Source organism: Lissotriton vulgaris, chromosome 10 (genome assembly GCF_964263255.1).
Source record: "Lissotriton vulgaris chromosome 10, aLisVul1.2, whole genome shotgun sequence".
NCBI classification, from domain to species: Eukaryota; Metazoa; Chordata; class Amphibia; order Caudata; family Salamandridae; genus Lissotriton; species Lissotriton vulgaris.
The window spans coordinates 198,052,347-198,064,592 of NC_141698.1; the positions used below are offsets into that span (position 1 = coordinate 198,052,347).

At 41.3% G+C, this 12,246-nt stretch overlaps 1 protein-coding gene across 2 annotated transcripts in view; it reads right to left on the minus strand.

Annotated features, from left to right (window-relative positions):
• Nucleotides 1-5,062: 5,062 nt before the first annotated feature.
• LOC147684976 (solute carrier family 22 member 13-like) overlaps nucleotides 5,063-12,246 on the minus strand; it is a 334,900-nt gene continuing 327,716 nt past the window's right edge. For both annotated transcript variants that reach the window (XM_086940876.1, XM_086940875.1), the window contains exons 9-10: nucleotides 7,634-7,843; nucleotides 5,063-6,142 (exon numbers count right to left, since the gene is read on the minus strand). In XM_086940876.1, the coding sequence (XP_086797002.1) occupies nucleotides 6,064-6,142; nucleotides 7,634-7,843 (289 nt within the window). In that variant the 3' untranslated portion in view covers nucleotides 5,063-6,063. The remainder of the gene's footprint in view (nucleotides 6,143-7,633; nucleotides 7,844-12,246) is intronic.

The window sequence follows — 12,246 nt, forward strand, 5'->3', positions numbered from 1 at the left end:
AGGGCTGTGTCTCTATCTCTGAAGTTCATTACTCAGGCAATGATGGGCCGAGGTGGACATCCCGGGTTGGGTCTGGGGCCAAGTGACCTATGGGCATGTTCTACCACAAAGCCCGGAGTGAAGGTGTCTCTTCCAAACACATCAATCAGTATCGTCTGCACCATGGTGTCCATGCGTCCAGCAGCTGTGGATTCGGGAACACCCAAAATGCAGATGTTATTTTGGCGACTATGCGCCTCCAAATCTTCATTCTTGATTGCGACATCCTTGAGGATACGCTCCATACGGTCAATCCTTTTCAGGGATTGCGCCATCCCATCCTCTAGATCTGACGTGCGGGATTCTACCACATCGAGGTGCCTGTCATGCACCTGGATCTTCATACCGAGTTCCGCCATGTGTTTGTACAGTGTATCAAATGCACATATAACGCTTTGAATCCTGCCCTCATCTCCTGCAGTAGTGGACCCAATTGGCTGGTGTTTCCTCGGGGTTGGAGGATATTTGCCCACCTTCCGCCATGTCGCTGGGTTGGTCATGAGTGGTCTCTGCTACTTTTTCAAAGGGGAGCAGGCGCTGTTTAGGGTCTTTGCAGCCCATGCCGCGGCAGCGCCAGTGAAACAAGAAGAGGGTCTCCGAGTCAGGGTCTCTGACTGCAACACAGGAGGAGTGCGACAAATGGCGCGCTTGCGGACCAGTTAATGATGAGGTGACTTAGTCCGGCACTGCGCAGACATCTGACCATTGTGCAGGACAGTTCTATAACTAGGGGAAAGTTCAGGGGTGTGTGGAATCGGCAGCCAGTTTAGCCATGACCATGGTATGAAGAACCACGTAGCGGCACAACGGAGTCTCACCGGGGCGTCCGCGTCTTGTACAGGTCTCACTGTCTCGCCTGTGGCGGTGCTGTGCCTGGAAAGCGGCAGAAGCGTGAAGTCCCCGCCAGTGTTTTCAAGGCGGGGGAGTCTGTGCAGGTGACGCTACGATTGTTCCAGGCTGGGGGTGGAGGGGGGGGGGGGCACAGGCCTCGTCCAGGCATCGGCACACAGTGGTAGGTGCGTCCCCAAGAGCACAGGCCCAGTTGGAATACGAGAGGCCGCGGTCGAGGTCTACACACCGCGCGGAAGGCCGAACGGACCCCCCACCAGAGGAGAGCTTGCTAGGCTGGTGTGCAGTCGCCCAGCTCCCCGGAGCGTGACCCGCAACTCACCACACTGCCTCCGTCCGGACTCAATGCCGCTCGCTCATTCCGCCTCAGCTCTCCTTTCCCGATGTCTCGTCCCCGCCCCATCTTGTGCTCTGCATCAGCCGATCGCGATGCCGATCCTGCCCGCCCCGCCACTCACAATCACTTCAAACGGCTGCTGCTGATGCCGGAGTGTCTCCGCATCGTGTCCCGAGCTGCCACATATCTTTTGGCCACACTGGAGTCAGGGAAAAGGCTGTAATGTCACGACAGCCGGGAGAGATTCAGAGCTGTGCGACCATCTTGGTCCACGGCTTAGCCACGCCCCCTGTTTTCCAAATCTTTGATCTTTTAATATAACTTTCCTTTTATTTCTTCTAACTGAATCTCCTCAAACTTCCTTTTCTTTTCTTTCCTTTTCCATTCATTTCATACCTCCCCTTTCGTGTGTTTCTGCAAGATTTACACCAGATCATTATTGTTAAATCTATTATTGCTATACCAACTAACTGAAGAATTATTTGACCTAAAATACTTTTCCCTAAATCAGAAAAAACAAGTCCTTATTGAAGAAATACTCTTTGTTAGTCTTTCCCATAGACTGTCAACCTCCAATGGTTTCAAATCTTCATGAAGTTTTGTAATATTCTTAAAATATCCTCTAATTTCCATTCTTTTATCAGGTATGTAAGTGCAACGATGTTGGACTTTGAACATTCTACAGACTCCGCCTTCTTTTGCTAATAAAATATCAAGAGCAAGTCGATTTTGTAAAAACATTGATCTAATCGCAACCATTTCTGTATTAATCATCAAGAAACCCCCAGAAGTATCAGTCGCAAGATGATGAACCACTGTTGATTATTGACAAATTCTATGTGAATTTAGAATGACTTCCACTGAAGGTATCAATGCACCAAAAATGTCACTTATAATTTCTGAAAAACTATCCCTCTTTCTTAGTGTTAGTTCATTAGTGCTTTCATTGCTTCCAGTGATTCTTTTTACATGATATATTTATGGAAATACTATCCCAAAGTAGCAACTACCGTACCACCATGCAGGCAGCTTGTAGTAAGCATTATTCCCACACACGTAGTAAATCCCAGGAAATACCGGATCAGTTTTCCCTTTTAGTCCCCAACCTCCCAAAATTATGAAGTTTTGTTCACATTCACTGGAACCAATAAATACATTATTATAATCTGTCTTTAACATATGGAGGGAGGTTTTCCCTTTCTTCTTGAAGTCCAGGGACATTGCAGCTTGAGCCTTGCCAGTTAGATAAATTCCTTCTTTGCCAGCCCATGGAGGTACATTGGTTTTCTGTTCAGTAGCCTTCTTTTGGAAATGTTGTCTCCTTTCCGCAACTAAACTCAAAAACAGTTTCTTTTCTTTATGTACTATACATGTTAGATTATTTTTGTGTGCCTTCACTAAATCTATTGACTTCATTGTTAAGAAAAATTCACCAATAAACTGTGCATCTTGACTACTAAGTACTGGATTCATATTCTTTTCTTTCGTATAGGAAGTTCTGAAAATACTACCTCCAAGTTTGAATAATAATACTGACGTTTCCCTGTTCTATAAAACAAACTTGTTAATATACTACATGAAATACCATATGTTAAAGGCAAGTGGTGGTATGTGACACCTTCTGATACTGAAGCTGGTAATTTCATACATACATAACAATCACTGATCTCTATTGTATCTACTTATAGGAATAACAACTTTGTGAAGACATTTAATGATGTGTCATTATCTGTCACTGTGTGATGTACATCTATCTCATCTGCTGCTTCTAATTCTACCCTATCTCCTCTAATTGTAGCTATCTTTCCACTACTAACTGTCTCATTCTTTCTGTTAGCTATCATCAAATAAGGTACTGCCACTGTTAGCAATATCCATACTGTGATTACTAACAAAACGCTACATATACAAGCTCTATAACATCTTTCAGCGCAACTTCGTTTTGGTCGTTCAGTAACCCTGTTTTTACCCATTTTAGTAAGAAGATTTCTCTTCTTTTCTTTTGTTTATTTGCAAATTCAAACTCTGGGTTTTCAAGGAGGCCTCACTTTCCCTTCATCAATCTGTGCAGCATTTATTTATTCCTCTGTCTCTCCACTTAAATCTTAATGTTCAAAGTCTTCCAATAGTATGTAAGTCCACTAAGCAGCCTTGAATTTATTGGTCAAAATTCTCAGTCTTGGACTTCTTCGAGTGTTTCTCACAATCGACTGCTTAGACTGAGTTTGACTAGTAACCTCATTTACTTGCTCAGGTCTTTCATTTGTTTTTCTCAGATAGTAATTTAATCTTTTCACTCCACCTGGCCAGTTGTCACCTTTTCTGACCCTCTTAACTTGCACTGCACTTTCACCCTCCTTGTCTCTTTCTAGAGCTCTTTTATTTTCGTTATGGACATGATACTTAAAGAGAACTTTACAAATACCAATCTGTATTTATTTTTAGCATGTCTTTTCACCTTTGTTTACTTTCATTATCAGTTTGAGGCTGCTCCAGAACACATTTTAAAGAGATCTCTCCTGAGATTTACTGTTAAAGTATGTACAGACAGGGAGAAAAATAACAACTGATGGCAATGTTCCTAATTTGTATTGTATTCGCGACATTAAGGTGTAGTAGATTAGTGGCTTTTTATTTTAGGTGTTTGCAGCAGTTACACAATTGCTCAAAAGGGTGCCCTTTCTGATATCTATCACTTTGTTGTGTGGTTTTATTCACAGAAAAGTGTCAGTAGGTCTGAGTTTTGATTCGTAAAGTGCTTGCAATTGGTGGCTGAGTATGTATATAGTTATGTAAAGCAATAGGATGCACTTTGTATCCTTACCTCTATGTGTTGAAAATAGAGGCAGGTGAAGATTCACCCTTCACCCACCAAGTCAGGAAACTTCACCCTCTGTGAAGGTGCTGATGCTTCCAAAGTTCCACCAAGACAAAGTTTTAACCACTTGACCTGAAGTTTGTTCATTGGGCGATTTTCCAGCCTCAGGGTGTCCCATCCTTTGGCTTTCCATGGTAGGGCAGTTGACCGTGAAAGTGTGGGGACTGGGGTGATGCTCATGCTCTGACAACAATATCTATGAGGGCATAATACCAAGTGACTTAGATCAGTAACAGGAGATGGTGCATAATGTTGCACTCTGAATCTGAATAGGAGACATGTTTCAGGTAGTGTCTAAGATGGAGATGACAGCCAAGTGGCAACAGTCCACCCATTGAAAGTCGCCATAGCAGGAATGGTTTCTCACTGCTGTAGAATTACGCTGAAGCTGCCATATTTTTTTTTACTATGCAGTATCACACTTTGCACAGTTAAACAAAGCATTTAAACTTTCAAGTTACTCGAGTCTGCAACACCTTGTTAAAATGTCAAGTAGCTAAATTTCAAAGAAAGTGTGGTAAAATTTGCATTCTTTGAATTCATAATTTGTTTTTCCCAGCTGCATGGTTTAGACAATACTGCCCCATAGTTTCATACTCCATTGCTGCTTAATTCCATTGGTCCTTTCTACAACTGATAAATTGGAATTAAAAGTAACATGTTTTGAACATTTTATCAAAAAATATTTGTTGTTATTATTTATAATTAATAAAAATGTAAAATAAAAAACTCAAAAGTATTTACCTGTGACTGTTATTAGATATCTTATGAAGCACTCTGTATGCTAGTTTGCATTTAAAGAAAAGTCATGTAAAACGTAAATAATGTTCACTGAGTAGTAATCAGCAAATAATTATAAAATCACACAGCAGGTTGGACTTTTCTGACAAAAAACGTAACCAAATGGTGGGTGTATTCTCGGGGTAATCAGCAAATCATTCTCAAAACATCAGGAGCCATTTCATCAGTTGAAAAGAAATGATCCTTGTGGAGTTTTTGATGTTTATTTTCAAATTATCAAGCACAATGGGATATTATCAAGTAATCAGATAGTCATTCTTAAATCCCACTGAAGTCATCAGGAATAGTCACATCTTGTGAAGTCATTGGATGTTCATTCTTAAATCCTATGTAAGTCACTAGGAATAGTCCCACCTTGTGAAGTCATCAGATATGAATTCTTGTATCCTCCCGAAGTCATCAGGAATAGTAACACCCTGTGAAGTCATTAGATACTCGTTTTCAATTCATCCTCAGGTCATCAAGCTCAAGTTTCTAAATGTTGCTGATCAAGAGTTTGATGATGTCTGATGATGAGAAAATGACTTGTATGGTAGTTGGACGATCATCCAATGACTCTGGGATGACCTCTAAAGTAATCCTGTTTGACCTGGGCAATTGGACAGGAATTGAGTTGATGAGAGAACTTTGGCTAGTTAACAAGTTTTGAAAGTCTTTATTTTCAGTTTAAAGAAAGCTTATTAAAGAGTTTTAAAAGTAAAAAAAAGGTCTTGTCAAAGGACAAGTAATCTGAAACACGCTGTATACATTGACGTTCTTCTCCCTCAAAATGGCGGACTCCTTTTTTTTCAGAATGGGCAGAAAAATGTGCCCTCTCATTAACTTCCCAGGAATTGCTGAACATTTGGCATGGATAAATGCAAGTTTTGGCTCACCCAATACAGGTTCCACATTCCATAAATTTGGCAGCATTGTGGCATGAGGAAAGCGAAACAAACAAGGAAGCATGCTGTGTAATATACTCTGTAAGTCTTTCTTTTGTCAGTACCAACCAATTCTCAAGGCTTTTGCAAGACAGGGAGTCGTAGTTGGCTGGGTTAACCACACAGCAATGTAACAGGTGATCAACCTTGTCTCAACCAATCCTATTGCCAGTTCCCTGCAAGGGGTTGTGTCATCATTGTTGACTGTCCAAACTCTATAATTTGTGATTGCTGTGTTAAAAGCGAGTGATCTTCATGGGCACTTTCTGTTTTTCAATTCCATTTTCCAGGCATCCTTTCCCAGATTTCACAGACCTAAGTGATACAAAAAACACATCTGTATCATATGAGTGGGCTTCATTGACTCACTCAAAATCAATTTTCCATGATCAACTTTTTTTTGCTCATCTGACAGTGTGCAAAACAATACTAAGTGATAAATAACTATTGTGTTGAAAACATTTGATCTAATTATTCTGTGTGGCCGCTTGTATGAATCTAATCTGGGTTGAAAACAGCGTTCATTGTCCACAGTCATATTAATATTTTGCTAAAAGGTGACATACTGAAAACAAACGTACACTGACAATCTTAGGTAAAGAAACTTTTAAACTCTCAGAGAATTCTACTAAGTCTGCTTCTGAAGCATCATATGATTATGTCTTCGCGCTTCTGAGTATCTTTAATTTTATTTCGTATTTGGGTATTTACTCTCTTTAGAAACTTAAATTACAATAACTACTACGCCAACGAAAGCAGGATTGTTTTTGTGCAGGGAAGGACACCTTCCTGCACACAAAAATTCCTGGAAGGCATATTCCTCTTTTCATGTGTGCTGCAGCATACATAGAAAGAAGACGAAACGAGGAGAAATGCATATATATCTCTTCTTTATGCCTTCCCTGGGTAGGTGTAAGATTTTGGCGCATCCCCAGGTTCACTAGTTCTTGCAAATCTGGGGATGCTTCAAAATCCATGGGGGTTGCATGGGAACACCCATGGATTCCCTTACCAGGGCAGAGTAACGTAGCGCAGTGATTAGTACTGCAATACGTTACTCACAAATTTTTACGTCACTCAGAGTCACACAAAGTGTCTTTGCGCTGCTTAAAAAAATTCTGGGGCATATTATCAAGGGATTTATCTCTGCTTTTTTGGCTTTAAAAGCCAAGAAAGAGGAGAAAAAATTATCTCCCTATTACCTAGCTGTGGCTAACACCAGTTAGCGACAGCTAGTAGGAGATAGCGACCATCTTGGGCCACGCTTTGCATGTCAGAAAAATGTATCACTAATGACATGCAAAGTGGGCGTGCCAAGATGTCAGCGACTGGAAACAGTCGCTAACATCGCTATCTCCTATTACCAACTTTTGGAGATATTCGCGCTAAGCGCGAATATCTCCAAAAGCTAACACCTGCCCAGGAGCAGTTCTTAGCCATGTTATCCAATGTGAGATGGATAACATGGCTAAAAGCATTAGCTCGGTAATGCCTGAATATCGCTGATTTTTCAGCGATATTCATGCATTGTTGCCGATTTATATTGCATTTGCGATAAACCTTGGTAATACCAAGGTTTATCTGCGATAAAAATCGCCGCAGCTCGGCGATAATTTTTTCTCGCTAACCAAGCAATAGCGATAATTATCGCTATTGCTTGATAATATGCCCCTCTGTCTTACGGTTTGCATCACTCTTGCACCACAAATAGCCTCATAAATAGGCCCCTCAGTTATGTGTGTATGGTAGAGGAAATTGTGGCTTATGCTAGGATGGAAGTGATTCTGTGGTTGTGAGCACACCCACCTCTGATCATCGATGCTCTCATCAGCACGATCTTGAAGTTCTTTGTTGCGTGTCTCAGGGAGCAAGAAGCAGAGGAGCCCGCCAACGATGGGTAAGCTGCCGTAGATAGCCATGGGAATGGCCTCATGGTACTTATTTAAGAGCGAAAGCAATGGAGCGATAATGCCACCAACACGGGCGGATGTTGAAGCAAGGCCCACGCCATTCTGCCTGGAAATGAAAAAGAGCTTTAAATGTAACTACAGAGTGAAGACCACCCCATGGTGTGCCCAAATACAGGTTTATTACTGATATTGTGACAACTCATAAGAGAATTGGACCCTTGAATATCCTAACATCTGAATGTGCTGAAATGTTTTACAATTTTTATTTAAAACAATAAACAACAAAATGTTGAAAGAAATGCTTGAATTAATCACAGCCACTTGCAATCACGTCATTTCCTTCCATTGTTTTTCATGGGCTCACTGAAAAACGACACCTCAATAAGGAGGCCCAAATAGGCCGAAAATGGTCCGGTACTGCTTCTTTTCCCATTCAGATGGGAGGCATGCAAGCAGTTTGGGATAAACTGTTCCTACTGGAGCAGGACCAAATCTGATTTGCATGAGGGTAGTTCTTGCCTGGAGTTGCCCAGTGGTAAAAAAAAATTATACACTGGCACGCGGCCAGTAGAATTTGTCAGCGCCTGAGATTTATTAAAACAATCCACCCATCACCTTTCTTATATTGCTTATTACTATTTTAATTATTCGAAAGCAGTCACCACTGCTATCTCAAAAATAACTATGAATCTTTACCTGTCAAGACGTACATATTTTACATAGTTTAGTGGCCAATTAGGCTACAAAGCTGTTATCTCTAAGGGCCATATGTATCAAGATACCCATTTGCGATTCTCAAATAGCGATTTTTAAGAAATCGCTATTTGAGAATCGCAAATGGGTATGTATGTACAAAATCGCATTTTTTTGCGATTCCTTAGAATTCCTTAATTGCGATTAGCAAATTGCGAATCGCAATTATGGAATACTTTCCCATTCATTTCTATGGGCCGGGAGGCCCATAGGAATGAATGGGAAATAATTCTTAATTTACGATTCGTAAATTGAGAATAATTTCAAGGGTGCAGGGGTGTCCAAAGGACACCCTGTTGCACCCCTGAAAAATGCATGGGTGCACATGTGGCGCACATACATGCCCTAAGGGCATCAGGCCCGGACTGGCTGTTGCGGGCACCGGGCAATCCCCCGGTCGGCCGCATGGGTGGGGGCTGGTTTTGGACCCCAGGGGGCCGTTTTTGCTACAGGGCCGTTTTTTGCAGCATAGCTGCAAAAACGGCCCTGTAACAAAAACGTCCGAAAACCGGCCCCGGCAAAGAGCACGGTTGCACCCCAATCCCCCCCCCCCGGAGGGGCGGGGGGGGGGGGAGGCCGGCCGAGCACTTTGCCAGGGCCGGTTTCGGTTCCCAGTCCGGCCCTGAAGGGCATGTATGTGCGTCACATGGCATTTTGAAAAATGCAAAAATATGCATTTTTAAAGGAATTTGCAACTTACCACCAACTAAAATTTGCGATTCCTTAAATGCAATCGCAAAATAAGGAATCGCAAATTTTGCGATTCCTTATTTTTAAAGCAGATTTCCTTGATATATTACTACCCAAAAGAGATTATTGGAAAATATCTTTTAAGGAGTTTACTTCATCAATTATTCATTTATTGAACTTAAATTCTCTGTCCCAGATTAACAAACATTGTGTGCTAGATTTGCATTACAGCAGTGATACAAACCTGTCCATAATGTTTAATTTTTTATGCACTGGAAAGTTACCTGAAAATAGCGCAAATAGTGCAAAGTGCTACTTTGTTTACTCTTCATTATTCTGCATCACGGGGGCGTTACAAGGATGGTACATAGGCATTCCCATACATCCACCCATGGTTTTTGTCGCAAAACCCTATCTAACTATAGTAGGTTTTGCGGCAAATAAATATGCCACTTGAAGGCAGATGTTAAAAAGGAAAAAGGCTTTCATTTTTCCTAACTTTACACACTTTGCATGTGTGCTGGACTTTACAGCACATATCAGAAGAGGGAAAGTTGTCTAGTCATAGTATTTTGTACTGGAAAGGCACTCTTCCAGTACAAAACCTATGCTAGACTCATGCAGATATCTTAGCACTATGAGCATGGTGCTCGGCACCCTGATTGTGCGCCGGTGCTAGGGAGAGAGAAGGATACTGCCACCTATTTATAGATATGGTGCTGTGCTGCTATCATCCTCTCTCGCAATACAGCGCTGCAACTTTGGGTGCTGTGCTGCATTGTGTGAATGTTATGTTAATCAGGGCAAAGATGTAGAAAAATATACTCTCCTTTTGTGGTTCCTATAACTTTTCTCAGTGTCATTGGTTCCAGCCACGGTCTGTGCAGGTAAGAGTGGTGGGGCCGGGGGATTTCAACGGACGGTAATGAGGGGAAATTAAATAAATAAATAATTTTCCCTTGTCGCCGTCTGTCGAAATCCCTGTCCCCAACTGGCCCCATCGCCCTTACCTTCATGGGCCGCTGCTGATTAGTTCCCATATTTAGTTATACTTTCCACGCACAAAGAGGTAACAAGAGATCAACAAAGGAGAGCCATCTCATTGTACCTTGAAACATCTTGTATAGGTGCTCGTACGAAGCCAAAAACTTCTCCCCACTTGCATTCTTCTAGGCTCCAATGAGTTTACAAATCTCCATATTCCTGTCGTATAAATTACTATTAAAGTGTCAATGTTGTATCTATCTCTTCAGCACTTTGTTGCTGAATATGAATGATAGGGCAAGTACTGTAAGGCACTTCTAACAATCTGAGACTCTCCAATCTGATATCAATATGTTTTCGGACTGCTGTCTATGTACTTCTGCTCCACTTGAAAGGTATAAAACCAAATATTAAAACTATTGAGTGTAACAACAGTTTTATACAATATCATCCATACAGGTTCCTGGCTTTTATCCTTCCCTGAAAAGCACAATTAGAACAATTCTGGTCACAAGTTAGGCAATATCCATCTCTGTGCTGACTCTTTTTTGTATGTCGACAACAGTAAGATTGTTTTTTATTGCATAGAAATATTAAAATAAGCATTACAATAATTAAAAACACTAGCTGCGATACAGAATTAATTAAAACAATGCTAAATATTTCAAGTAATCGTAAATCTAAGATTCCTGATTAATTTTCCAAAAGGTGAAGGTAAGTAAGATCAAAAAGTTTGGTCAGGTTCCCAATTAATCTGTCCACTAGTTTTAGGGCCTATATAGCGTACAAGCATGCATCTCCTTTCTCCATTCACAGTAGAACAATGGAATGACCTCTGGGGGCGAGTAAAGAGATAACTTAGCCAAGTGGTTGCCATGCTTTTCCCCCATTGCTACTCAGGTGCGACTCAGGTGAGGTCACAAAACAAAACGCAAAGTTCTCCAGGCTGATGTTCCGGTCCTTGTTGAGCAAGACCCTAGTGCAGAAAATGGGCTACCTGGTTGTAATTGAAAAGTCTCCCACCCCTAGCCTGCATGAATTTCCGCTTAAAAGGGGCGGGCTTGTCAAGTCAATGAGCTGTAAAATCCAAATTGGTTTTCAGAATGGAAACCAGGAAAATAATCTGCACTTAAATGCATTAGGTGTAAATTGGCCTATACATGGTTTTTGTGGATTAATTGAACATTTTTCAGGGTTTTAGTATTCAGTAAAGCAACACCCCCAAATCTACTACATCAATGCTGAATTATGCATCCTTTGCAAAATATACATTGAGAGAACGAGTACCAACATTTATGAAATGAGCAAAATAAATATTAACTGTAAACTGGTTATAGGTTAACTAAAGTAATAAATAAAATAGCTGATCCACGATACTGAAGAAACAGTTAGCGTGGACCAGGAAGGGGGGCATTCATGGAGCTCTTTTCCGCCTTGTGCCAGTTTGTCTTTTATTAATGTTCCTAGCCCCAAAGATCATTGAGCTTATAGGAGATACCATAAGAAGATCTGGCTCCTAAATCATTTTCACACTAAATTGGGTCGCTGAAAGTGTTTGATAACCAGCAGGATTTATTTATACAACAGAAGACCTCTCAAGATTCCCGATGTCCTGTGCAAGTTCAATATAAACTCTAGTTTTTGCTCTGATTTCTGGTAGTTGTAGTCCTTTTTATTCTTTAGCAATGTAGGACCATGAGTACCACAATTCATAGAAAAATAAGGACTGGATGAAGGATTCATACATGAATTGAGGATAGTTGAAAGCCTTGCCCTGCTAAAAAATTGCCATTGAAAAACCATGCTAGAGAGGACCAATTGTGAACTGTGTTGTGTCTGTAAAAGAATTAGTCTTGGTGCCTCATTTGGAATTTGGTGGACAGAGTACTTTGCAACAAACGTGGAAGAGTACACTGTCCAAACCGACAGTATAGCCACTCTATTTGGAGTTGGGCAGGCAGTTGTGCATTCGAAGGTGGTACCCACGCATGCTCTTCCTGCAGAAACGTTAAACCAATAGCTTAACTGACTTGGCGCCACCCCTCAAAGTACATCAGGCCACCGCCCAATTTAGGGCAGGCA